This window comes from Aristolochia californica, unplaced genomic scaffold, assembly GCF_029961685.1.
Source record: "Aristolochia californica isolate CCGP_79_NKW_82.1479 unplaced genomic scaffold, dmAriCali1.0.hap1 SCAF_4, whole genome shotgun sequence".
Lineage (NCBI taxonomy): Eukaryota > Viridiplantae > Streptophyta > Magnoliopsida > Piperales > Aristolochiaceae > Aristolochia > Aristolochia californica.
The window spans coordinates 41,331,872-41,359,431 of NW_027182103.1; the positions used below are offsets into that span (position 1 = coordinate 41,331,872).

The 27,560-nt window shown below is 36.2% G+C and overlaps 2 protein-coding genes across 3 annotated transcripts; one reads left to right on the top strand and one right to left on the bottom strand.

Moving 5' to 3' along the window:
* The first annotated feature begins 5,800 nt into the window (after window positions 1-5,800).
* On the top strand, window positions 5,801-11,664 carry LOC137962372 (probable transcription factor PosF21). The gene is made up of 4 exons (XM_068809197.1): window positions 5,801-7,031; window positions 8,708-8,840; window positions 9,702-9,786; window positions 11,042-11,664. Exons 1-4 carry the CDS (start codon window positions 6,364-6,366, stop codon window positions 11,377-11,379), a joined length of 1,224 nt encoding a protein of 407 aa, XP_068665298.1. The 5' UTR covers window positions 5,801-6,363; the 3' UTR covers window positions 11,380-11,664.
* Window positions 11,665-12,541: 877 nt separating this feature from the next.
* On the bottom strand, window positions 12,542-22,537 carry LOC137961919 (uncharacterized). Of its 2 annotated transcripts, XR_011115097.1 has the most exons (10): window positions 22,204-22,537; window positions 21,362-21,424; window positions 21,178-21,273; window positions 16,356-16,403; window positions 15,221-15,292; window positions 14,999-15,057; window positions 13,835-13,925; window positions 13,571-13,717; window positions 12,784-12,847; window positions 12,542-12,702 (listed from the first exon to the last, which is right to left on the bottom strand). XR_011115097.1 is itself a non-coding variant. In XM_068808559.1 (9 exons), the coding sequence occupies exons 1-8, from the start codon at window positions 22,498-22,500 to the stop codon at window positions 13,574-13,576; spliced, it is 870 nt and encodes a 289-aa protein (XP_068664660.1). In that variant the 5' UTR covers window positions 22,501-22,537; the 3' UTR covers window positions 12,542-12,847; window positions 13,571-13,573. The 2 variants fall into 2 exon arrangements, 1 of the variants encoding a protein (XP_068664660.1); XM_068808559.1 differs by having other exon boundaries at window positions 12,542-12,847.
* Between the last annotated feature and the right edge of the window lie 5,023 nt (window positions 22,538-27,560).

Genomic DNA, 27,560 nt, shown 5'->3' on the forward strand with positions numbered 1-27,560 from the left:
AACCTTTCTTAAAACAAAATACAAAAGAATGGATGATAACTTACACCCTTTATCAAATGGAGAAAAACATTCTCCTTGAGAAATTCAAGCTTTCAACTTTATAGCACAATGTGAATGATGGAGCTTGTCTAATGCGTATGCAATGGAGAGGATTTGGGAAAATAGGAAATACTTTTCTAGAGTTTGACTCACTCTTTCTTACAAAAACACTTTAGGAAGATTTTCAAATGATTGAGAACAAAAGTTTGTGGATGTACCAATAGATACTCATTAACTTCTCAATGGGAGGTTTAGTGGGTATTTATAAGTTGCCTAAACCAAACTAGCCGTTTTTGCCCATTTTCAAAAATTTGAGTTTACATTGACCGATTAGTGTAAAGTGAATGATCAATCAGTCGTGTGTATTGGCTATTTTTCTATTAGAATGTATTTTGTTGATTGATGGTATGATCGATCAATATCTTCCCCTTAGGTATGACACTTTAAGTTGATCAATCAATGACATGGTATGATCAATCAATCAGAATTCTCTTTGGTAGAGCATTACAAATATTATCGATAAATGACTTTTCTATGATCGTCCATGCTTTATGTCCTTGACCGGCAAAGTTTTGTGTGATCAATCAGTCTCAAAAAGGTTGATTAATCAATCAACAAGAATTTGCTTTGCCTAAACAATATTGATTGATCGGTCCAAATGGGTTGATCAATCGTGCTTTATAGCACAAATTGGCCATGTTTTGGATGATCGATCAATCAACTTAGGTTGATCGATCATGTTTTATATTTTTGGCTTATGTATCTGGTTGATTGGTCATTAGCAGATGTTGATTGATTATTCTAGTGCTAGTTCACTATATAAAATTTTAAAACATAGAAATTTGCGACCCGAAGTGATCTTAACATGTATGAAATATGTGTATGCATTAGCAAAACACATGTCCTAAAGCTCCAAATTTGTATTGTACCTCAAAATTTGGAAGTGGACAACTCTCTTTAGATTGACTGAGTATTGATATTTCTTAGTGAACCTTAAAACTGTAGTCTTCAATTTGTCTTCATCTTCTGAGGGGTGCCTTTTCAAGAATTCTTCACTTCCCATGAAGCTTAATGTCTTTGAGAAGCTTGTTTCCTTTTGATATTTTAGACCTTGAAATTGATGTCTCTTGAAGGAAAAAGTATTTGAAATACTAGATTTGCAATTGTTAGTTCTATTAAATTTTGTTATCATCAAAATCAATAAGGAAGTCAACATACGGTCAACACCTAAGTGATACTATCACAACACAATTAGCTCAATTAATCGAATTAATTATTTTTAACAATAAGTCTAGTGAGATTTTAAAAACTTATGATTAGAGTTTTGAAAAGACGTAGAAAGGCTTCAATTAAGAGTCTAATTTAATAAATTCACAACCAAAACTTAATTGAACATGATTCAAATGGTATCAAAACAAGATCAAGCAAGTATAGTGCAAAAAGCTCTAGCACACTAAATAGATTTTAAAGTCAAAAGTTCAAGTAATCATCTCTTTTTGAAAATCCTCATTGAATTGGCTCTTTCTCTTGAATTTTAAAGTCTCAAAACATATGGAAGGATGCAAGAGCTTGAGTTTTCTTTGTTTCACTATAGTTATGCTTGGTTAATAGTGTGGGGGACATGAAATTGATTAAATAGAGTTCAATCGAATGGTTGATAAACTAATTGTTTCTAGCCATTTATTTTAAAAAATAAAATAACTCTTTATCCTTTTGCAAAAGCTAGCCATGTTGAATACAAAAAATCTTGTAAAAAGGACTAAAATTCATTGTTTGAGCTTCTAATCACAAAGGTAAATCACTTACAAATGTTGTGGGGCAATCAAACCTTTGAAACTTCATCTATAATATTTATAGAGTGAATCATTCAGACAACTATGGTTTGGTCGGGTGGTCTTCTTAAGATGCTCCTTTTTTCTTTAATCCATTTAGACAATTGCCTGAATAGTTACTTCCAATAACTTTTCTCTTTCATGTCTATCTGAATAGAGTCAATTGAGTCGAATGGTCTTCCTTAGTGAAGCTTTTTTCCTCTTTTCTCTTCTCAGGCCTTCATTGGTCAAGTCATTTGGAAATTTGACTAAACGAGTTGCAATGGAAGTTTTTATTTCTCTTGTTAGTTTGGATGGAGACAATCTAATCAAATAGACTTTAGCTTTTTCTTTTCTTTTCTAGCCTTTGTTAGCCTAGTCTTTGGTCCTTTGAGGCAAATAGATCGACACAATGCCTTTTCTCTCTCCTATCCAACTTGATCAATGTCAGGTGGTCAAACAACCCTTCATTGATCTTGAGCAATCGTTCTTGTCATTTTACATAGGCCATTTGATTGATCCTTAGTCAATCTGACAAATGTTTTACCAATTTTCTTTTTGAGTTTTTTTTTTTAAATTGCTCATTCAAATTTTACAATTAATTTTTAAGTGATCATTATCATTAAAATTAATTTAATGAGGATCTTTAGGACAATAACCCCTGCTCGAAGTTTATCCTTGTAGGACATAACAAGAAACACACTGATTCATCGTGGTTCACTACCCAAACTTAGGTTGTTACATTCATTTCCAACGTATATCTATATTCTAGAGTCAAATACATTAATGAAAAGTCTAACTACACTTACAAAGCAACAAGGTCACAAAGGCAAATTACAACAATTACCTATAAAGGGAAGCTCAACTAGGTTATACATACCTAGACCCATAAAGGGATTTACAACTGGGGGGGGGGGGGGGGTTAAGCAACAAATGCCTAATTAGTGAGTATACAACTCGCTTCTCAACAACTTAACTATAGCTACAAAGGCTTCTAGGATGATGTAAGTTGAGATTTAGGACTTATCTTAAGATTTGTCCAATGATCATGCAATGATTACTTGCTTAAAATTTTCAGCATATATAATGTCTCTTAATAAACTAATTATATAATAATAAACACAAATAAAAACGCACCCCACCTTTGTGCCTTCCAAAGTAATAAATAACTTAAACATACACTAGTTCAAGTGATTTTAGACTTGAGTTCAATCTGCAAATACAATTAGAGTTTTTAAGGTATAATTTCAATTGGAAACAATCGCAAAAATAATATTTGTTTTAAAAATATCAGCTTAAAAATATGTACAAAACAAAACTAATCATTTCAAAATCCAAATGCATAAGCTCAAATAGAAATCACCAAGTACACTAAAAGACTCGAAAATAAGAATTTTATGGTACTTAGGTTTCTCAAATGGAACTCCTATCATATAGAAGATCTGAAATTTAAAGCTAAAAAATAGTGATTGGACTAATGCAAATGGTTTAACAATCCTACAACATCAATTTTAGCTCAAGTTGAAAGCTAGAAGAACCTAGGATTTAAAAGTGAGAGTTTTATGTTGCTTTGCTTGCTCAATAACTCGTTAGATCTGAAAATCAGAGCTCAAATTCATTTGTTGGATAATGCAAAATAGTTTGACAATCAAAGAGATTAATTCCGACATCAACCTAAACTAATATAAATTACAGATTTCAAGAGCAAGAGCTTTAGTCTAAACTTTTCAAAACTTGATAAATTGAACTTCTAATCCCTAAATCGACCTCCAAAGATGATTTGAAAGTATAAGATTGTTTTGGTATGCCATGCTTCTCTAGTGTCAAATGAGGTTGAAAAATACTTCAAAAAGGAAACTCTAGTGTTGCAATGTAAAGTTAGAAGGTTTTGAAATGGATATTTTGTCCTCTTGTAAGATATGTCAAATCTTTGATGAATAAGCATAAGAAAAATACTCAAATTTCTTTTTTCAATCTACTTATCACAATTGTAGATCATTTACAAAGTTTGGTGACCTAACTTGACTGAATCAAACCTTAAAAGTTATTCTTGCAATGTTTTTGGCTATAACATTTGAATTAAGGGTGACATTCAAGTGCCAATCTTTATTTGGTAAGGAAACTCTTTCTTTTGCTTGCTTGCTTGAACAACTTTTTTCTTTCTTGATTTTGGAGCATAAACTTGATCCTAGAAGTTGTTCAAACTTCATTCAAAAGAAAAGCTAGTTCCAAATATTTATCATCATAATAAAACTTGGCGAAGTGAGATCTTGAGACCAATGGTCTTCCAACATTGGGTTGTAAGATCAACTTGACTTAAGCCTAGACAAAATGTCAAGGGAGTTCTTAACCACTCAAACTCTTTAACTTTGGTAAACGAATAAATAAGTGCTTAAGTGGTTCAATAGCTTAATTGATTTTAATAGCTAAAGTTAGTTGAAACATTTTGAATTTACATTGACAATAATGAACAAATAAATAAGTAAACTTGCGTTAGACTTGTAAAAGCATACATCATTTACAATAGACTTTCAAAATCAAAATACTATTTTTTTATATATTATTGTTATATTATTTATTACCAACCTCTGGTAAAAATTTATTGTATGCGTTGTCACGTGTTAGTGGAAAAGGAACAACTTATGTAACGCCTCAAGTTGGTAAAAAAAAACGGTTTTGACAGCAAATATGAGCTCATCTCTTTGCAGGCAACTGACAAACTTCATGACTATTTTGAATATGCGTAACTGTTTCTCTCAGCTATATGCTTACAGCTACATATAAAAGGATTAGACAGGCAACCTTTGAGATTGTAAAAGTTTTCTCAGGTTTGCATTCATAGTTTTTTTTTTTCGAATATATGTTAGATATTGTTGCTAATTAACAGTGTTTCATTTTTTTTGCTATCAGGTTTCACATCATATCAAATAGAGATAATTGAAGAAGTATTACAACTTTGTGTTTAGAAGGATAAATTTAGAATGAGCAACCAAGCAAACTCCAAAGGCAAGATAGGGTAAATCATCTTAGTTTTTCCCTTTTCATACGAGTATTTATTTCATTTAATTGTCAATCGACACAACAGTAAACACCTCCTACTATTAGGCACCTAAAATTTTCTTTTTTAGTTTGTTATTGTTGCTATACTCTGTTTGTGATGGCGAGGCTTACTAAATCAATGAATTTTGGGGGATTTTTTTGTTACTTGTTTGTTTGTGTTTTTACTAACAATCTCTCTTACTCGTTTAGTATTCTTGCTCAAGTGTTTATATCTAATTACAAATGAAAGCACAAACGAGAAGTTCGTCTCTCTATCTCTCTTCCTGTTTCTTTGTTATTTTTAGGAACAAGTTAAAAGGGAAATCAATAGGTGAATACTCTACTTGAGCCAATTTTTATCCATGTTATTTTTATTTTTCATGACTAAAAAATGAATATATCTTAAATGATTTTAAAGTAAGAGCAAGATACACTTGAAAAAGATTATTGCTCTTTATTTGGTTTACTATATTAACTGATGGTTTTGTGTGGAAAGAGGCTCTATGTGAATCTGTGCTCCCGCGTTACATTAATTTCTTACCCCCTTCAGATAATTCGACCCTCATTGTCGTGGGGCCCGCCGCCGGTTTTTTCCTTTTGGATCCGGTCCAATAAGCTTGGTTTGCGAGTGGCGACCGCGTTCATGGCGAGGGCGCACTGCGCACCTGTTCTGCGCCGCGGTACGAGGCCGGCGTACTTACCGGCTGGTGTATGTTAGCCAGGGACACTATTAACTCGATGCAGAAGAACAGTAACGTTCCGGGACAGCGAATGCTGAGGAGAAATTTCCATTAACGCGAAGCTCGGTATCTTCCAAGTTAATTTTTTTGCTCGATATCTGTACAAGCCTTGGGCTTATATAGATCGCTCTCTTCTTTACTTCTCCGTGGCATTGCAGTCAAATGGTTCGATTTTGTTCCCTTTGAGGATTTCTTAGCTAGATTTCTATGTTACATCGTAACTCTTGTCTTCGTTCCTGGAGTTGTTTGTTCTATTTTATTTGTTTTTCGGCTTAGGTGGAGCTTGGGTCGCTGTTCTAATGGGTGCTTCTTCTAGCTGCTTGCTGTCCATTGTCATTTCTTGAGGTTGTGTCTTGTTCGCGTTTTTCTGAGAAATCTAGTAGTCGCGGAGGTGGTTGTTTGCTTTCTGTCCATCTGGTCCGGCATTTTCCTGATGATTAAAGCTGAAATCTCCTGGTATTGCTGGTCGGAATGTTTTGGAGTGGTTGAATATTTTAAAGTAGGTAGTCGAAGTTCCTCCCATTCGTCCTCTGTTGGGTTTCGCGTGTTTGATTTCAATGGTCTCGTTCCGTTTACTATTTCCGCTTTGGACGTGGAATTAGCTACTCCGTTGTAACGGGTGCTGTTCTACATTGCTCGTTTTGGGTTTAAATCTTCACATTGCTTGCGGTTCTGCCTAGGGCTGTTGGTTGGAGTATCCTTTTCCTTTCTGCTCTGGAGCATTAGGGTTTGGAATGGACAGGGAAAAGTCCCCCGCTCATGGAGGAGGGGGCGGCGGGGGCTTACCGCCTCCATCAGGCCGCTATTCTGGTTTTCCTTCGACAACTAATTCGTTTACTTTGAAGTCCGACGCCTCCCCCTCTTCAGCTTCAGTTACAACGCCGGATTCTATTCTTTTTGGGTCAGCTATTTCTCCTGAATCCAGCCGTTTCAGCCATGATATTAGCGGCATGCCTGATTTCCCCCCAAAAAACCGTGGACACAGGCGGGCTCACTCTGAGATTCTTGGACTCCCAGATGACATTAGCTTTGACAGCGATCTTGGTGTAGTTGGTTCTGGAGATGGACCTTCTCTGTCAGATGAGACCGAAGAAGATCTCATCTCCATGTACATTGACATGGATAAGTTCTCTTCTTCTTGTGCGACTTCCGTGTTGCAAATAGGTGAATCATCTGGAACAGTTCGTGCGTCCGCTGCTCCAAGTGAGAATGTGAGTACAGGTCCTAGTGACAAGCCGAGGGTCAGGCACCAGCACAGCCAATCTATGGATGGGTCCACTTCAATCAAGCCGGAATTATTTGTTTCGGCTGCTGAAGGGGCTTCTGTGGCTGATACAAAGAAGGCCGTGTCTGCGGCAAAGCTTGCTGATCTAGCCTTAATTGACCCAAAACGAGCAAAGAGGTATATTTTCCCGGGGTGCCTTTCAGTTTTCCACGAAAGTCACTGTGTTGGGCTTAAATGGTTGTGTATAATAGAATAACCCATTGATAGGATTGAAGAAAATTGGTCTATATTAGCCTTAATTGACTGCTCTCCTTCTTTAGTATGGTCGTAATGGTAGTAGACACTAACTCTTCATCATTAACGTTGGCTGTATGAACCATCTTCCATTCACCTCTATCATTGGTCAGCGCCATTTCTTGGTTGCCCTTTGTTCTACTAGTTCCATCAATGTCAGAATGGTCTTACTCTTTATCTTGTTCTTTTTCTCACTTTTGCACTCTGTGACCTGAGAGAAATGTACCTGAACCATCTTAAAGGATTCTTTCTAGTGTTCGTACTTGTGGGGATACTATTTTAAGTTTTCTCTAAAGTTATTATTCCTAAGTTGGGTCTTTCCTAGTTTTTCTACATGCCCATCTCAACGTTTTCATCTCTGCCATTCTCATCTTCTACTAGTGATCTTTTTTTAACTGTTCTGAAATTCTACTATACAAAACCAAGTAGTTAACCCTTTTTGTTACTACAATCTTCTAATATCTACTTGGTTTAGCTGATAGGCTTGCTAAAGATGGTGTGCACTTCCAACCCTTTGTTTACATGGTTCTCATGTTCTTTTTACTCGTTTTTTTCATTTTGTCGAGGACTTCGGTAGTCTCCTTGGCTGTTCGGTTGAAATTACTTTGGTTCAAGTCTCCCCACCCCTATTCCCAACCCCTCCAAAATGGCAAAAAACACTACCTAGAATGATCCTATTGTACATTGTAGTGTATACTTTTCTTTAAATTTTAAACCATTGTCAAACAATTATTTAATTTAAGCAATATAAGTGGTCTAGTTCTCTGTACTGGACATACTGCAAAGATAACTTTCTCTGACTTACGGTTCTCTGTACCTAATGGACTGCAAAGATAACTTTCTCTGACTTACGGTTCTCTGTACCTAATGGACTGCAAAGATAACTGTCTCTGACATCTGGTTCTCCATACCCAATGGACAGCTAAGATAGTTGTCTCTGAATCTGGTTCTCTGTACCTAATGGACTGCAAAGATAACTGCCTTGACTATGTATTGATCAAATGCCCATCTCATGGATTAAAATTTGCTTCTGTTCCTCAATTATATGTTCTTAGTTGGAATCCCTTGGTGTAACCCTCCCTGGAGGGTTATTGGCTCTTTCATATATAATTTTTTTAGTATCTTTAATTTGTGTCTATGCTCTCTGTTAGCTGCAATGTCACTGTTTATCCTTTGGTGAACATTTGTTGTTTCCTTTGCACAGAAAAATGATCTCCAGAAGCATTTTGCTTGTAAGTGAAGAATGATTGAATCTCTTCTGGATTTCCACGATCCTTTGTTTTTGTGGGACAAGCTTCCTTTTGTTTCCTTCATTTTCCAGTTGATGGAGGAAATGTGTGTGACTTCCATCTGAGATCTGTCATGCATTAAAAACCCTTGTTTTTTCCCCTTTTTTTTTTTTTTTTTTTTTTTTTTTGAATGCTGAACGTCTACTTGGTATGACTTGAACCCAAGAACACACTGTAGAAGCTCCCCAATGTGGCCATTGAGCTAAACACCCAATGCACTTTCTCTTTTTGAAAAAACATATTATTGATTATTTTGCCATGCTGTGTCAGGATCTGGGCAAATAGACAGTCAGCAGCTCGGTCTAAAGAACGGAAGATGCGCTATATATCAGAGCTTGAGCGCAAAGTACAGACACTTCAGAATGAGGCAACCACTTTGTCAGCACAGTTGACAATGTTACAGGTACCTTGTGTGTCCTATGCACTAAATATATTAAGCCACTTTTTTTTTTTTTTTTTTTTAAATGGTGGAGGTGTTTATTAACTTGAGAGAGAACAATATATTACAAAAGGCATATTTACCTGCAGTGGGAGAGATGCTCCTGATACAAGAGATGGGCAATTAACACCCTCTTAGCTAATGAATTAGCAACGGAATTTGCAGCCCTTAATCTGTGAAGTCACAAAACAACTTAAGGCCTACAAATGTCCAGAATTTCCTCATAATATATATCTGAATCTCCAGGGAGGTTTTGAACATCCTTTCTTCTAGCTGATCACATAGAAGAATCTCCTTGGACAACTAATGGAGCAGAAAAATGCTCAAAAGTATAGCTTACAGCCTTGCTTTACTGCTGTAATTTCTGCCTCTGCAAAGTCCTTTCTAGTCGATGGGGCCTGAGAAAGCAAGCCTAACAGAACCCTTGAGATCTCGATCTCACCAATGCCAGCATGACCTGGGTTATTGACTGAGCTTCCATTGAAATTCAACTTTCAGAGCCCAGGGGCAGGAGTCTTTAAGGATTGCAACTTGAGGCTGATTATTCACAATTTGCCACCAACCTCCAATTCTTTTTTATTAAGGAGAGGGGCAGAGGAGGGAAGCCTTTGTATGTTTTAGCCCAAATTGATATTATATGAGGGTGGTTTGCAATTAAACTTCCCATAGCTGATCTTCTACATTTTGGCCAACAAATAATTAATTAAAGTTTTCTATCCCTCCCCCACTTTTACCTCTCTCTTGGGTCTTTTTGTCTCTCTGTGTAGTTGTTCTGTATTAAGTTACAGGGTCTTTAAGAAGTTTGTCTGTTGTGTACATGATCAGAGAGATACAACTGAACTGACTGCTGAAAACAATGAGCTGAAACTGCGTTTGCAAACCATGGAGCAACAGGTTCACTTGCAAGATGGTAAGTTTTCACCTTATTGTCACCATTCTCTGTCTTCATCATATCTGAATGACATAATAACAATTTCCTGTAAGCAATTATATGAACAGTCTAGTGCCCAGGGTGAAGCATACTATGTTTACTATTAGCATCCTCTATCATTTTGATAGTCCTTGGTAGTCTTGGTTTTAAATGATACTTGGTAGTTTTGAGTAATATGGCTCTGATTTATCTAGGAAGCATAACCTGTGTCCTTTCCAGATGACACTGCTACGTAGGTCTTCATTCACTGTCTTCATAAAATGCATTAAACAAAGAAATGATATCAAATCAGCATCATTTAAAAAAAAAAAATGATATCAAAATTCGTCTTTATATTAGAATGTCCTATTTGTTCATATCTTCTCTAGGCTGCATGATTTTTTAATGTTGATCAACATTTTATACCAGCAATGTTGAATGTTATCTTGTGGCATTAAATTACTGAAACTAAAAAATGTGCAAGTTGGTGATTGTACATGAACCATTCTTTTTCTAGCTCTCTCGCCTTTGATTTTTCTCAACATGAATTTATCTGTTTCTCAGATTGATCATGATGACTAGAATTTTGCTGTGAATTATTCTCAAGTCCACACTTACGATGTCTAGAACATGAACCAATACATGCATATATATTGAAGTACTTGACATAGTCTGTAAGAGTGGGTCTTGATTCATACGTCCCAGTAACCAATGAAAAAAATAACATGAAAAAAGAAAAGAAGGGAAAGAGTTTCTCAATCTTCCCTTGCAGTTCTTCTTCAAATGGCATTTGTGTAATAGTTTAGAAACACCATGTGTAAGCTACTTTAGATTGTAGAGGGTGGCTAATGCCTAGTTGATCAGCTTCTGTTTTCCTGGGCAAAATTATCTTCTCCTTTACAATTTTTGAGTTAAATAAAACAACTCATATTTTTTAGTAGTATTATATTGAATAACATGCTATTTCATTTTCAAGAAATGATTTTTGTGTTGAATTTCACTGTTTTGCAAGACTTTCTGTATAACATGCTAAACAATGTTCTTGTATAATTGCAGCTAATATATAGCAGCCTTACTGATGGCAAATGTCACTGGTCACATATTCTTTTACGTCTCAAGAACTTCTACTTGATTGACATTCATGATATCATTTTTGTGACAGATTTCTGTTGTATGTTTTATTAAATCATATTAGTTTCAAATGCTTATTTATTGCATTTTGGTTCATTTACTTACCACTCGTCCTTGGCTGTAGCTTTAAATGATGCGTTGAGGGAGGAAATACAGCATCTGAAAATTTTGACTGGCCAAGGGATGTCTAATGGTGCACCACTGATGAATTATGGTGCTTCTTTCAGTGGTAGTGTCAATCAGTTCTATTCACAGAACAATTCTGTGCGCACTCTCTTAGCAGCACGCCAACTGCAACAGCTTCAACTGCAGTCTCGGCAGCAGCCACCTATGCCTCATCTTCAGCATTCGTCACTTGACCCGTCTCATCCTGAAGTAATGATTAAGGGTGGCTCCCTGACATCACCAAATCCAAGAGAAAGTTCTGTATCAGATGTAAGCAGCTCTTCCTCGAAGGAATGAGCAGTAGGAGCTGGTTGATTATTTAGACTCTTCAAGAGAATGCTGCAACAGATGCTAAACAACTTCAAAGGCTGAAGCCAGAACTAGCTGGTCAACCTCAATAGGAACTTTGCTTTTGCAGTTATCTGCATAAAGTACCGAAAACAGCATTTATATGTAGTTATCTCCAAACAGTAACTTCTGCATTTCAAATGTCTGGTAGTCTCGTTATCATATATCGAAATATCGTAGAGTTTTTGTATTTTTAGTATGAACCGATGAGAAGCATGTTGAAACCATTTGGCATTCTTTAGGTTTGGTTGGAATTGCATGTTTTTAATCAGTCAGTTTTTTGCTGGATGCTTTACTCTGGGTTTATTACCTCGACGAATGAAGATTTCAATCGTTTCCAGCCAATCAAGTTCGCCTGTCTCTCTCCTCTCGTGAAGGGGTCTCAGATGGTTATGGCCATTTTCTTCTTTTTCGTTCTTACTGCAAGGGGTGAAAAAAATTGTTTATTTATTAGAATTCATCCTTAGTTCCCTGTTTCCAAGAGTAGTCATTCTTCATCTCGTCTTAAATCCTTAGCAACTAAGCATAAATTCATCAATCTGAGTCTGAGTCATCTTTTGGAAGAAAAATGGGAACAGGTCTTAGCAGGTCCCAGACTTTGGTAGAAACGTCTTCTACTGAGAATGTGCTTTTTCCTGGCTGTTAAATGTTGTTGAGCTAGTTCAGGCTGTAACTAGGATTTTTTAACCTTGACTGAATCGTAACGTGAATTAAATCATTACCGTGAGTTTGGAGGCCAGATTTGGGGTGAGCCAGAGGTGACTAATCCATAATAGAGGGTCAAGTCTATCCCCAATCCAACCCCCCTTTTTGAATATAATTCAACCTAACCGGGTGCAAATCAACTCAACAAGTGAAAAAACATAGTTGTAACTATGGAGGTAGAGAACAAAAAACAAACCTGGGTCGGCGAGTCTGATGCAGAATGCTGATGTGGGCAGCCCTTAATAACGCCTGACACTCTTAAAATGGAGTCGATCATTAGCAACAAGGGGCTTCTATGACTCCAAACAACATGCCTACATGATGGTCAGATCTTGTCCTCTGATCCGTAAGATACTATTTACTGTATGAATCGCACCAGTCATAAGAACCTTAGTGCTAGTACTGATTGAGGGCAAATAAACCAGCTGCAACGAGCTCGGGATATAAATTTATTTTTATCAGTTACCAATTTTTTGGTCAAATAAAAAAGGGAAAAAGGTGGATACTGCAAGTAATTGGAATGCTAGTTCACTGAAGGTTTGGTGCTGGACAAGTCGGTCACTGTTTCTACAAGCAATAACAATGGAATGTTACAGATTTTCTTAATATATTGTTCAGCAAGTGGAGAAAGGAACACGATTTCCTTACGAGGAGAAGCTAACTGCAAAGTACAAAAGCCGTTCCAAAATGTCATACAAGAATTCCAGATGACCTGCAGAGAGAAATGGCACAAAATTGTAAGTTCACATGTTCAAACAAGACAGTACAAGTCATCTAATTGGATGGAAATTGGGAAATAGTAAATCATTCTAACTGTTACTAACAAGTGTCTTGTGTCTTTCCCGCAATGAATTTTCAGTACATGATGCCATTGACCAAAAAATTTGGATGCACGAGATCTTACAAAAATGGGTGCAGTTAAATTTGAGGTATTAAAAATGTCTGCAAGTATAGGAAGGGTTTATAAAACTCTTACATCCACATTGAAAGCAGAACAATGCCACATTTAGGTGAAGGTCATCCTCGTGTAATGGGGTGCAGAGACCACATTTTGGTTTGTACACATTCAAATATCAAAATAGTTACAAAGTTTAAAGACCCTTATGTTATAATGGTATCAATTAGGCACTCTTTCTAGTGATTAACTTGTCCGGGCTCTTTAATTGCTGGCAACCTAAACACTTCTAGAAACTACGCATTCAATTCACAATTACTATATGGAACAGCTTGGTCTTCTCCTACATTCTCCACCTTCATTACCAGATGATATTACTTATGCCAGATGCCTCATCTATCCAATCAACCAGGGAAATCAAAGTACTAGTTATAAATTATGAACTTTCTAATCTTCTAAAGAAAATCAAATTTGTGAATGTTTACGATAAATTAGTTACAATCACCTACCAAGTAAGAAATACCTCAATTAAGAACTAACCTGTTACCTCCTTCTGACAGCTGGATTTGGGGGTCGTGCTACTGCCTGCTGCTGCTGGATTCCTTGTTGCCCACCCGGCTCTTCATAGTTCATTGCTTGCGTGAAGGCATTCATGACAATAAGTCCAAGCGGGATCATATACATCCACTTAAAGTTGCCCAAAAAATAAAGTTAAGGCATTCCATACGTCAGAATCAGAAAGCACCAGCAGATAAGAGAGATTTCACTAAGCAGGAAGACAAAAAACAATATAAAAATACTCACATATTTAGACAAAAAAGACCTCTCTGGAGCCTTGACTCCTTCACCTTCTCCATCCTCCCCACCTAGAAGTTCATCCATAAAAGCTGGAGTTCTGCAAGCGATAAGACAAGATCCACAAATCAACTGCTGATAATGAAGCAATATTTAAAAACATAAGATGAGACATTCAGTAGTTTATCCTTCTGTACCTATTTGGTAGCAGATTTACTGGACAAGAACTTCAGCAAGAAAATGCTCATGTTAACGACATTGAGCAAAAATATGTTGGTAATTGAAGTAAACAAGTTTCTTGGCTGCGGATATTACAAAATTAGTGGTGAATCAATCTTTTCTTTAAGATACCTTTTATTTATTTTTCAGGGCTGCGGGGTTCAATGTGAAAAAGAAAAACAAAAACAAAAATGAATAATCTCATTTCAGCATCTTCACAAAGTTTGAAGCATATAAAGGAATCTGAACAAATTGGATAATCACTTCAGCAGTGAAGCTGATTCCTGCAGAATCAACTGATCCAAATGGATTCCTACTTAAAAAAGTTTGATTAATGAACTATTTCCAGAAAAAAAACAGTCTAGTAACAGAAGCTACCAATCCAATTTGACTAACCTGAATTTGGATCCAAAATTTAATCACATATTTTTGTCAAAAAATGCAGTACATTCATAAGAAAACGTAAGGAACAATTTAAGATTTTTCATAGAACAATTTATGTTTCACCTTTGTGAATAATTCAAAAAGATATATTAGCTTTCATGTGGCATGTTCTAGTATGTCTACATTGACATTGACTTGGCAAAGATAACAGGCGTTTTTTTTTTTTTTTAAATAGTGATGATTTTATTTCAAGAAAGAAGAAGGTACATCAAGGGAGACCTCCCCTTACAACAAGAGATTGAAGGGAGGGACCCAATTTAGCCCAAGAATCAACAGCCAAATTGGCTGATCTGAGTACACAGGACCAGGTACAAGGAAGATAGCAGGCTTTCTTAAAGGACAGTTCTCTTCTTATTTTTCTGCATAACCTTTGGCTCTCTGTTGCAGAGCAGCCATCGTCAACAGAATTCCAGATGGTGAAAAACTTTTTAAATATCAGCCATATTTTTTTTTTTTAAGCCATATTTATTGCTACAAACTCAGAGAAACAAGATTGTTCAAAATCGTTACCTTGGTGCCTGTTCACCATTCTTCAGGATGGTAAATGTGTTAAAAGCCCACTTTAATGGCTGCAATTTTGAATCAAATTAGTGGTCTGCCAATCACAAGGATAATATTAGAAAATACATCAATGTCGTTCTCCACAGTGTCTTTTTCTTTCTATTCTCCAGAAAAATTAATGGCGCTAGTATTTCAGATGTAGGTGCAACATAAGTGATTCATTTGACTTACAAATTTTAGCACCCGTGGATACTGACACGCACTGGCAGAACCATAATTAACAGCCAAAATGTTCATACCTTCCTGCAAGAAATAAGCATAAAAATCTTATCATTTTAAAGAAACGCATGCCAGGAATGTAAAAATATAGTTCTGGCATAGATAAAAACTCGATCAGATATTTTTAGAACATGATAATATAGTTGATTTTCTAGTAACAAGGAGGATCCTCCAATTCAGATAGTCAAACTTTTGTTCACTTCTTTGACATTTATAAAGGCCAGTTACCAGCTTCAGAGACCCAAGATATGTACTGCTGATCACATTACAAAATTTCCTTTAATTCAAAATTTTTAGCTGGTGTATATGCAAGATGTAGCTACCTTGCATTCAGGTACAGCCAAATGTTTCAAATGCTTATGAATTAAGGATATAGAAATTAGAGAATCACAATGATAATGCACATCAGAAAGATTTTCCCCAAAATCTGCGAGTTACAAGAGAGGATTTGCTTAGCAGCATTGGTATCACTTTTCACTTTTTTTTTTCTTTTCAGTTAGGGTCGTATTGTATCAGTTGGCTGTTCTTGTAACAGATACTAGTGATTGTGGAAGTACAATACAGCAATTCGGAACATACATCATATCTACATTCCACAGATGCAAGTAATAACATACATGTCAGAAAAATGACAACTTGCCAGCGCATCCATAAAAATTTCTTCTTTTGTCCTTCTATTCATTTCTATGGATAGAAACTAAAATGGTAAGTGAGTTGGAAATGTGCATGGCCACCTAGTATAAATGCCAGATGTATGAGATCACACACTTCACTTCCTTCTTGCAGCTGTTAGAGCATTTAACAAGCTTCTTGAGGCATTTGCATCATACTTTTATCATGACAATTGAAAGGTTCAACTAAGCAGAATTAATAGTTCCAAGTGGTTCCTTGCTTTTCTCCATCTACCTACCTGCCTGAATTGCATAAAAATTTTCAGTAACAGTTACAGTGTGCATATCCAATGTCATTTGCTTTAAAAAAATTATTTCGCAATAAATATCCAAAAGCATCGATACAAAAATAACATTCATGAAAAAGATATAATAATGAGCTTTTCAGAAAATACAGGGTGAGAATCTGAAGTTACCATGTGGATAATAAAATGCTCATCCAAACTTTCTTGCACAAGACATCTCTGAAATTACAAAAGGATTAGTAACCTCGTCCAATAAACTGATAAGGAACTTAAACATTTCCACATTGGCAGGATGATTTGCACAGATGACAAAAAAAATCTAAATTTTATTAGTTACCTAATAGCGCTTAGTTCAAACAGTGAATGTAGAAGTGAAGGTGTTTAGATACTATCTAGCAGACCATTGAGAATAGTACTTCCTAGTGGGTTTATCTTTGTTTTTGTTTTTTTTTTTTGGTTTGGACGTGTTTGAATACTCTCCCCTTCCCCCCCTCACACTTTTCCCCTTTAGGAGATTCATTAATGCCATTTCATGCTCACAGTTATACAGTTGAATTAGATGTAACAAGTGTATTTGGTTATGTTACCGCTATCAGTTTACCCTCCTAGGAGTAGGAAAGTGTTCTGAATTGCTTATTCATTGGTTAAATTTACAGCTTTTTATGTCTTATAATTAGAGAGTTATGGATGGAGGAGTAATACTGCTACTGTACTTATTTTCTCACTTAAGGGGCATTTAAGAAGGGTGGAGGTCGATTTCTAAGCTCCAAGCCAGTGTACGCATACTTGCAGGACTTCAAGATTCACTCTCGTGCCCTTCTTTCCCCCTCTCTCTCTTCTCTTTCCTCCTCTCTCCTTTTCTCTCCTTTTAATCTCTCACTTTTACATGGTATTAGAATACTATGGTTCTGCTGCGGAGGAATTTCAGACTTTTCCAGTTTTATACTGCTTTGCGATTTCTAAAGGATGGATTTTTTCAAGTTTTCTACTGATCGAAGATTAAGGCTAGGATTTTCCTTTAACTACTATGCCACAACCCTAGGGTTGATGACTTGTGCTGCTGATTGAACAATTTAATGTTTTTTTTTTTTGTGCTCCTGGAGAGTTGTTTGGATTTTTTCCCAATTTTCTGCTTGTGAGTCTTCCAGACCTGTAGATTGCCTGCATCATCATCTCTAAGGCTGACATCAGCCCAAAATTAGTTTCCCCGGAATTCAATTTCTCTGACTAAGGAATAATTATATTATATTGGCTTCAATTGTACTTCTGGTGATCTAATTTCAGTATTATGTGAGACCAACCTTGTCCACACAGGCAAATTTTAGTTTTTTTTAAGCAGAAAAGTGTATACTTTGAATTCTGATTTTTTTTTTTTTGTGTTACTGAGTGCTTCTTGAGGTATAATATCAGATTTTGAAGAAGTTATCACTCCTATTAAGGATTCTAGATGTTTTGATGGTAAAGATACCATCCAAATTATTTTTGAGAAGCTGAACAAACAAAATTACTTGAGTTGGTCCAAATATGTCCAGAGGTACCTAAAAGCTAAAAGGAAGGTCAAATACATTAAGGATGATTCTCCAAATATGACAGAAGATTATGAAGCAGAGGACGGTCAAGCCAGGATCTGGTTGGTTAACAATATGGAGCCTAGACAGTGAAGTCAAGTAATGAATTGTTAGATAGCTAAGAAAATTTAGAATTCCATGGAATCCACTTTTGATCAGTAAAGCAATTTGTCGTAGATGTACGAGTTATATGCCTAATTTTTTAGTCTCAAGTGGGTATATAGTATTGTAGTTGAGTATTTCAGTGAACTACAAGAGAACCTATAAGAGATTAATGTATATCATCCTTTCACTACCGATGAGAAGAAACTCCACAAACAAGGGCAAATCATGTAGCAAAATTCATAGATGACTTATGTCCAGATTATAATACTATTCAAGCTCAAATACTAGCAGTTGATGATGTACCTACCTTGAATGAGTTATGCGTGTAGAGAGTATTGTGGTGTCTATGGGCAGCAAGGAAAACAAGTTGATAGAAATTGCTGTCCTCAATATTCAGCCTAATTCTACTTGACACCCAGTGGATGTGGAGGGGGCGGTCAAAGCCAAGGCTGTGGTGGTGGGAGGAGTGACAAACTGTCTGCCTATTGTGGACCAAACCATGTTTTTTTTTTTCAAATACAAGTTCCTAAATCCTATTGGGGCGAGACTATCCTTACTACTTGTTTTCTCATCAATAGGATACCCTCGTCTATGTTGGAGGAAAAATTCAATTGTAAGTTCTCAAGCCCACCAGTGATTTGTTCCTTCATGTCCTTGTGTCTTTGGTGCAGTGTGTTATGTCCATGTGTTAGTCCTTGACATGATAAATTGTCACCAAGGTCTGTTAAGTGTGTTTCCCTTGGATATTGTTGTGAAGTTGGGTCCAAGGCCCATCCCAAAATGACTAGCCAACTTAAAAAGCCTCTTTCCAAATTAATAACTTAATATCTTTGTACTCACTAATCCATGTGGGACTATTCTTTAACACTCCCCTTCACGTGTAGACCCTTTTTTGTGGCTCTACAAGTGGATAATTTAGGTGTAGGCCCACATATGAGTACCTGCTCTGATACCATGTGAGGTTGGGTCCAAGGCCCATCCCAAAATAACTAGCCAACTTAGGAAGCCTCATTCCCAACTAATAAACTCAAGATTTTTGTACTCACTAACAATTTTTACACTAAAAAAAGATATAAATGTTGTGATCCTCGCACAAGGAAAACACATGTCTTTGCAGATGTAACCTTCTTTTAAGATGCTTCCTATCTTTTTGACTGATGTGCCTAGCCTTACACCCCCAACTATCAAGCTTAAGCAGCCACTACAAGTTTATCAGTACATGAAACCAAACAAGACACCTTCCAAAGGACTCTCTCCTCTCTCCTTGCCAGTTCCCTCTTTGCCTATGACTTTTGAGGTAAGTGATTTGGATCTTCCTGTTGCTCTTCGTAAAGGTGTTTGCACATGTACTCAATATCCTCTCTCTTAATTTGTTTCTTTATACTCATTCCGGTTCCTTTTAAGACTTTTACTTAGTTGTTTTCCTCTTGTCATAGTCCGCATTCCGTACAGGAGGTAGTTTCTTGTCCTAAGTGGAAGCAAGTCATGGATGCCTTACTTGAAAGGGGCACTTGGACATTGTGTGACCCACTACCGATTGCTGCCATTGTGGGCAATTGTTGGGTTTATACAGTGAAGTACAAGGCCGATGGGTATATAGAGAGCACGACTAGTGGATAAGGGTTACACCCGAACCTATGGTATCTATATCTTTGAGACTTTTTCTCCTATCATAAGGTTGAGCTCATATCAGATTTTGATTTCTATGGTGGTGAACAAAGGTTGACTTTTCTTTTAGTTGGATATTAGAAATGTATTCTTGTATGGTGATTTGGAAAAAAAAGCTTATATGGAACAACCTCCAAGACTTTGCAAAATATAAATTCAAAAAGGCTATTTATGGACTTACACAAAGCCTGAGGGCTTAGTTTGACAAGTTAAGTGAAGTGGTTATGTCTTTTGGATTTAAAAGAAGTCATTGTGACCACTCATAGTTTGATATGAAGAGGCCAACTGGTGTGGTGGTATTAATAGTGTATGTTGATGACATAAGCAGTCCAGAAGTGATATAAAGGGGATCAAAGAAGTGAAGGAAAATCTGAGGAGTCACTTTCAAACAAATGGCTTGGGGGCTAAGCACTTTATTGGTATTGAAGTAGTGAGAAGGCAGGAGTTGTGTTAACACGAAGAAAGTATGCAAACATGATATAGGATATGGGTTGTTGGAGCAAAACCTGTTGAAACACCATGGAAGTGAATCATGACCTTCATGAAGACACTAGTCCAATACTTAAGGACAAGATCATGTACAAAAGACTTATGCTCAAACTGAACTCTGAACTATGCAACAGTAACTCAGTTGGACATCTCATTTGTTGTTAGTGTGATGGTCAATTCATGGAGACTCCTAGAAAGAAATTTGGAGGCAGCATAAAGAATTTTGAAGTATTTCAAAGGAGCACTAGGTCTGAGAATTTTGAACTATTTCAAAGGAACACTAGGTATGAATCTCATGGTCGTTTAGAGATTGCTAGGTATCCGAATGCTGACTTTGCTAGATTTAGGTTGGACAGGAAGTCAACCCTTGGGTATTGTGTGTTTGTTGGAGGAAATCTTATTAGTTGGAAGAGCAAGAAACAAAATTTTGTGGCCCAGTCCAGTGTAGAAGTAAAATATAGCGCAATGGCTCAATCAGTGAATGATATGTTTTAATTGAGTTTGGGTTCATCACATAGGACTCTATGGTGATGCATTGTGACAATCAAGATGTGATCTTAACTGCTAATAACCCCATGTTCCATGAAAGAACCAAACATACTGAGGTTGATTGCATTTTATTCGTGATGTGGCAATGACTGGTGTCGTGGTCACTCCTTATGTCACATCTGTTGACCAACTCGGTAGTATTTTTACCAAGATTTTTGGAAAATAAAAATGTGATATTTTTTAAAACAAGCTGGGGCTACTAGATATGTAAGCTTCAGCCTAAGGGGAAATGTTAAATTATACATAACAAAGGTATTTTGGTCAATTCACCTTATCATTTTACCCCTCTAGGAGTAGGAAAGTGTTTTGAATTGCTTAGTAGTTAGTTGGTTAAAATTAAAGCTTTTTATGTCTTATAATTAGAGAGTTATGGATAGACTAGTATAAAGGGGTAACTTTTCATTGTACTTATTTTTTCACTTAAGTAGTATTTAAGAATGGTGAAGATCAAACCTCCAACCTAGTGCCTGCAGATTGGCAGGACTTCAGGATTCACTCTAGTGGCCTTTTATCTCTCGCTCTATCTCCTTCTTCTCTCTCATCTCAAATCTCTCACTTCCACATATAAAAAATAAAAAAGAATAGCACTTTGAGCATCAATAGCAGTGACTTACTGCTTTGACTGATGATACTACAAAATCTTTGCCAGGAGGATACAATACATTTGATGGTACTTTTATTCTGTAAAACTCATCATCTTTCAGCAGCTTCTGAAACAAGTAAGACAACTGTGTTAAGGCATTTACAAGAATGCGCCTCCAGAGTAAATGAAACTGAAGCAGAGGGGCAAGATGTTACTTTGAACTTCTCCTTCTCATCTTCCGTGAAAGTGTCTCTCACAAATCGAAGCTTTGTGATTGTCTGTTCAGGTCAAATATCTCAGTTCATCTCTAGTTTACAACATTTCTATCAGAAATAAAGGAGAACCAATTCACTTTTCAATAAAGGAGAATGGCAACTCAAAATGACTACTAGCTTCACAGATAATATATGACTTTGAGGATGAAGGATGCCAGCAATTAGAACTGAGATTGAAGAGCTCAGCAGTTTCCAGTACGTACAAGGGATATCTTCATTACAAGGAATCATAAGAAAGAAGCAAACATGCATGAAACTGGTCCCAACAAGTCAGCTGATCTCTCTTTGTCTAGGTAAATCTACATAATACCAGCTAAACTACTTAAAACTAAGGAAACTTTGGCCTTTTAATTCAAGAAGAAAAAGCAAACTTAGTTTAACAAATAATGATGTAAAAAATAAATGACAGCAAGATGCCAGTCCATAACCACCAAATGGTATAGGAAAGGAAATAAGTTAATTCAGTAATAGTCTGGAGGCAGTAAAGAAACCACAACCATAAAAGCACTATCACAACAAAGAAATCAAAAGTAGATCATCTGCAACGTATTCAACTCATTGCGGGCTTAAAGGAACACGTGACGAAAACAAACAAAAGCGACAACACTGCTGCAATCAGAGTTGAATAGCTTCCTGCTTCTAGAACAAATACGAAAAAGCAAAGAATAGAAAACAAATTCAATCAGTAGTCAAGAGTCAGTCGCACCACTAAACAGCAGTAAAGTAACTCAGCAAAAAAGACCTAAAATCCCAGTTTTACATGAGCTTCAGCAAAAGCTTACCCGTCCTCCGTGATGCAGGGTCTTGATGCGAGCAGAAAAGGTTCCGGCCGGCGAGAATTCAGAATCTCCAAAGGCATGCTCGAGTGAGAAGTGCAACTTAGAATCGAGAGACGAAGAGTCTGGATCGGATTTCTTCCGTGTAGACGTCGTTCTTACAGGTCGCAGGAATTCGAGGTCTAAATCCGACTTTAGACCGACAGAAACGAACTCGTCGTCTTGAAGTAGCTCATCTGACTGAGACGCAGAGGCGGAGAAGAGCAGGGATGCGAAAACGAAGGGTAAGAGACGACTCGTCATGCTCACGGTCGAGGTTCAGGTGATCGGTGACCCGACTCGTCAAAGCCAGGAGAAAGCTAATGGCGTGAACTTCTTATTATTCCTATTTTTACAAAGGTAGCCGGGACCGGCGAGAGTGGGGCCTCGTCACCTATCCGCGGGGGGGGTACGCTATGCTTCAAAGTGGAAAATTTACTTCAACTCATATTTGGGTGAAATTGAAGTGAGATGATTTGCTTCCACTTCAACTCATATTTGGGTGTTAGTCCAAGCCAGTTAGTTGAAGTGGCCGGAAAACAGATTCCAGTATTAGTGTCTGGAAAACAGATTCTAGTGTCCTTTTCTAAATAAAGAAGAAAATGAGTAACATTTTATGATTATAGTGTATTATAAATTAAAACAATAATTACGTGTGACTATAATAAATTATATAAAATTAATTAAAAAATTAAAAAATAACATAAGGGAATATAATAAATAAACCTAATGGTTTAATTAATTATAACAATTGGATAATTAAACCAATTAATGATTATAGTTTATTATAAATTAAAACAATAATTACGTGTGACATGAATAAATTATATAAAATTAATAAAAAAATTAAAAAATAATATAAGGGAATATAATAAATAAACCTAATGGTTTAATTAATTATAGAAATTGGATAATTAACCAATTAATGATTACAGTTCATTATAAATTAATATACTAATTACGTGTGACTAGAATAAATTATATAAAATTAATAGAAAATAAAAAATAACATAAGGGAATATAATAAATAAACATAATAGTTTAATTAATTATAGCAATTGGATAATTAACCAATTAATGATTAAAATTCATTATAAATTAATATACTAATTATGTGTGACTAGAATAAATTATATAAAATTAATAAAAATTAAAATAACATAAGGGAATATAATAAATAAACCTAATTGTTTAATTAATTATAAAAATTTCATAATTAAACCAATTAATGATTATAATTTATTATAAATTAATATATTAATTACGTGTTACTAGAATAAATTATTTAAAGAACATAAAACAGTTAAAATAACATAAATGAATATAATTAATAAATTATTTTGTAATAACAGAGACATTATGTGTTTGGAAGAAGCTCCGAGAGCTATGGATGAATTGCTTGCAGTTTCTTTGAGATGTATTCTTCCTGTAAATGAGAGACCTAACATCAAAACAGTGTTTGAAGATTTATGTTCCATACGAGCTTGAGATTTTTGTACATTTGTCACAACATTGTTTTCCTGACGCAACCTGATTAGTTCACTGTGCCAGGTACAAGAGGCTAATTTTTTTTATTTTTTATTTTTGGTGTAAAGAGATGATTGATCCATTGATTGATTGAGATTATTTCAAGCTGAGTTGAAATTGAAGGTTGTGTACCTTCTTCTGACTTGTAGTAAACTTCTTTTCTCTATTTTATGTTCTTGTACAATTTTGGTTTGATGTATGGAAGATAATGTATTAGAAGTTGTTATTTTAATTTATATGTAGATCCCAGATTATATTTCATATGAATGGCAATTTGCATTTGAATCTGTTGCAGTTCAACCATCTGGGATGTGTAGCAAAACAAACACTTGCAATGGCTTCCTTCAAGTCTAGAGGACGCTCGCTACACATTTTGAGCAGTACTTTGTGTAAAAATATTTTAGATGCATACCATAACTTTCAATACTGTCAACCAGCTTGAGAATGTCATTTTTCACAATGCCAATCTACCATGAATAGTACAAACAAATTTGAGATGAGCAAACCATCTGTTATTAAATATTTAACCTGAAACATGGATGCATAATTTTCCTAAAATTATTCCAAACTATGCCAGTGTTAATTATTGGATTCCATAATTGGACACTGTAGAATTTTTCCAATCAAATTAAAAGCACTTACCATAGACTAATCAACTGCAGCACCTGCTAATTTAAGAAAGACTGCAAGTGCCACCCAGTAGCAGGTTGATAGGAATTTATTCTTCAACATACAGGAAAAATCCACTTGAGTACTAGTGCTAAATGCAATATGGAAATGTTTTTAGAAATACATGCAAAACAAGAAAATAAATAAATAAAGAAACGTTACTGTTTTCTCAACAACAATAGAGACATTTCTAAGCTTATATTAGCACTTTTATCTATACAAAGAACTTGAAATGTCCACAGTACTTCATAAGTGTCCTCTTAAGCTGATAAGAAATAGAGCAAATTAGTCATCCAAGTAAAGTTTTTCTCAAACATATGAATATAAAACATCATCCAACCATCACAAGCTCACAAACAAAGGAGTAGGAAAGATCATTGCTCGAATTTGCATGGATATAAGGTTCTATACAGACGTAGCCATTGTCCTCCTCTAAATTTAACGAGATTCCTCATCTCTAACCACTTAGTTGTCTTGGTTGGATCACTCGTTCAAGTACCTTGAAATGATGGTCAATTTTAAAAATGAAACTTCCTTTAAGAAATGATTGTTGGTTTGCGCTTTTCCACATTGGTCTAGGAGCCAAAAAGAAGAGGGCCCTCCCCTTTGCTGAGGGCTCCCCCCCTCTCCATTGCAGATATTCATAGGGCAATATGAGGATAGGATTCGATTCAGATATTGAAATTATGAATTCTATCTATTCCTAAATATCTGAATATTTCAAATTTGGATATCTACAAAATTATTCAAACTCCAACTCTAATCCCGAAATTAAACCCTATCAACACGAATTCGAACCCTAAATCCCAAAATTAGGCCACAATCAAGACAAATTACGCACAAAAATTAAAATTAATTCAAACACAATACTAAATTAGTTGAAAAAAATTAGGGTTTTGGATTACCTTCTGAAATTTGGGGGAAATCACCGTCGAATGGGGAAATGTAAGCCCAATGGAAGAAATCGACTCCTAACTGTCAAAAATCGAAGAAGATTGAAGGAAATCGAAGGATATCGAAACCGGAATAGGTTAAATCAAAGGAAATCGGGGGAGGAGGAAATAGAAGAGCGAGAACTAGAAGGGAGACGGAGGCCGAGAGTGAGAAGAGATGGAGGCCTAGAGGGAAAAGAGAGAGGGAGACGAGAGAGGGAGAAGGAAGAGAAAGGCCGAGAGAGAAAGAGACGAGAGAGGGAGATGGGGCAAAAACGAGAGATAACAAGAGAAAGTAGAGGGAGCAGAGACAGCAGAGGGAGCAGAGAACAAAGACGAGAGCCAAGTGAGAGGAGCAGGGGGAGCAGAGAGAGCGAAAATGAGAGAAGTCGGGTGAGAAAATTCATTGGGAGACGAAGGCCGAGCGAGATGAGAGGAGAAGAGGAAATTAGAGGGATTTTTAGTTTCGAGGGGGGGGGGGGGGGGGGAGAAGCGACGCCGTCGCTCGTGGTAAGTGGATGATTTGAAAAAAAGGGCGGAATCAGGTTGAGGAGATGAAACGGTATTATCTTGCTTCAATTCAAATCATTTTGCACTAATGCCTTATTTGTGATGACCTAGGTAATGCGGGGGGAATTAATTCCTCTTCATTGTGGACTAACCCCCCCTAAGGGGGCTTAGTGCACTTATATCTACCACACCACCACTAGTTAATTTACTTTCACTTTACTAAGGAGGTATTAGTCAATATTTACACCGACTTTAACTTCAATGTCAAAGTCAAATTCACTTAAATGATTTAATTCAAATTTAACTTCAAATTGGATGTAGACGAGTTTAAGTGCATTGAAAAACAATTTCAAGATGAAAACAAACAGATTACAATACTAATAAGTAATTTAATATAGAATTATAATATATTAATATATTAATTAATTAAATAAAATATTATTAATTAACTATTGCAGTTTATTTTACATTAACACAGTAATTACGCATGACAATTAATTGTGCACTGATTAATTATAAAAGATAAATAAATACAAAGTAAAAAATAATAGAAACGAATAAATAAATAAATAAATAAACTTATTAATAACATAAGATATAAAATCGAAGTTACCTTTTGCATGAAATACACAAAGGCAAAAGAAATAGCAAAAAAAAGAAGTAGATATGCGAGACAGAGAGAGAGAAAAAGTAGCAATATGACGAGCTACGGAGGCAAAAGAAGCAAGAAGTCGATTTGCAAGAAGGCCATGAACATCATGGTGAACATCATCAAGGTGTTGTCCCTTTTTCTTGCCAAGATGAGCCTCGGATACGTGGCCGGAACGCCGCCTCCTTTGAGCACGATCGATGTCCCGGGGCAGGCTCATCATAGTGGAACAAAGAAGTTGGTTGAGCCTGAGAAGAAAACTATGCAGTCTTCTTACTTGATGGAGCCTGAAGATGATGATATAAATTGGAGGCTAGTACAGTATATTAATGGGGTTTGCAAGAAAAATATGGCTGAATCAAAGAAAAGGGGAGTAGGCAATAACTATTTTCTGCTGCCCCCTCCACCTTTTAGGCCAAGGAAATAGTTTGTTTTCCTGCTCTCTTGATGTTTCATGGTTGGCTTCCACAAGAATAGTGCATTTTGATCGCCTCTTTTAATTGTGTATCGTATTTAATGCACAAGGTTACCAATGAGGAAATTAAAGCGAAATCGAAGAAATCGACATCGAAATGGAGAAAATCAAAGGAAATCGAAATCGAAATGAGAGAAATCAAAGGAAATCGGGAGGATTTTTAGGGAAAAAAGAGTAGCGACAGGGAGAAAAGAGAGAGAGGCCGAGAGTACAAGAGAGTGCGAGAGAGAGAGAGAGAGAGAGAGAGAGAGAGAGAGAGAGAGAGAGAGAGAGAGAGAGAGAGAGAGAGAGAGAGAGAGAGAGAGAGAGAGAGAGAGCAAGGCCGAGAAGAGTAGAGCAATGAGACGGAAAAGGTAGAAGGAGGCCAAGAGGGAGAAGAGAGACAAGAAGGGAGAAGGGATAAGAGAATGTGAAGACGAATAAGCAGGGTAGAGAGAAGGGAGAAGAGAGTGCAAAGACGAAGAAGGGAGAAGAGAACGTAAAGACGAAGAAGCGGGGTAGGGAGAAGGGAAAAGAGAGCGCAAACACGAGAGGGAGGAGAAAAAAAAATTCGGACGTCCCG

Excerpts from the sequence above, each read along its gene's own strand:
- LOC137962372 (XM_068809197.1), top strand. The coding sequence starts at position 6,364 with ATGGACAGGGAAAAGTCCCCCGCTCATGGAGGAGGGGGCGGCGGGGGC. Across the intron at positions 7,032-8,707 it reads GACCCAAAACGAGCAAAGAG|GATCTGGGCAAATAGACAGT; the intron begins GTATATTTTCCC and ends ATGCTGTGTCAG. Across the intron at positions 8,841-9,701 it reads CACAGTTGACAATGTTACAG|AGAGATACAACTGAACTGAC; the intron begins GTACCTTGTGTG and ends GTACATGATCAG.
- LOC137961919 (XM_068808559.1), bottom strand. The coding sequence starts at position 22,500 with ATGACGAGTCGTCTCTTACCCTTCGTTTTCGCATCCCTGCTCTTCTCC. Across the intron at positions 21,274-21,361 it reads ATGAGAAGGAGAAGTTCAAA|AAGCTGCTGAAAGATGATGA; the intron begins GTAACATCTTGC and ends TACTTGTTTCAG. Across the intron at positions 15,058-15,220 it reads ATCCACGGGTGCTAAAATTT|CCATTAAAGTGGGCTTTTAA; the intron begins GTAAGTCAAATG and ends TCAAAATTGCAG.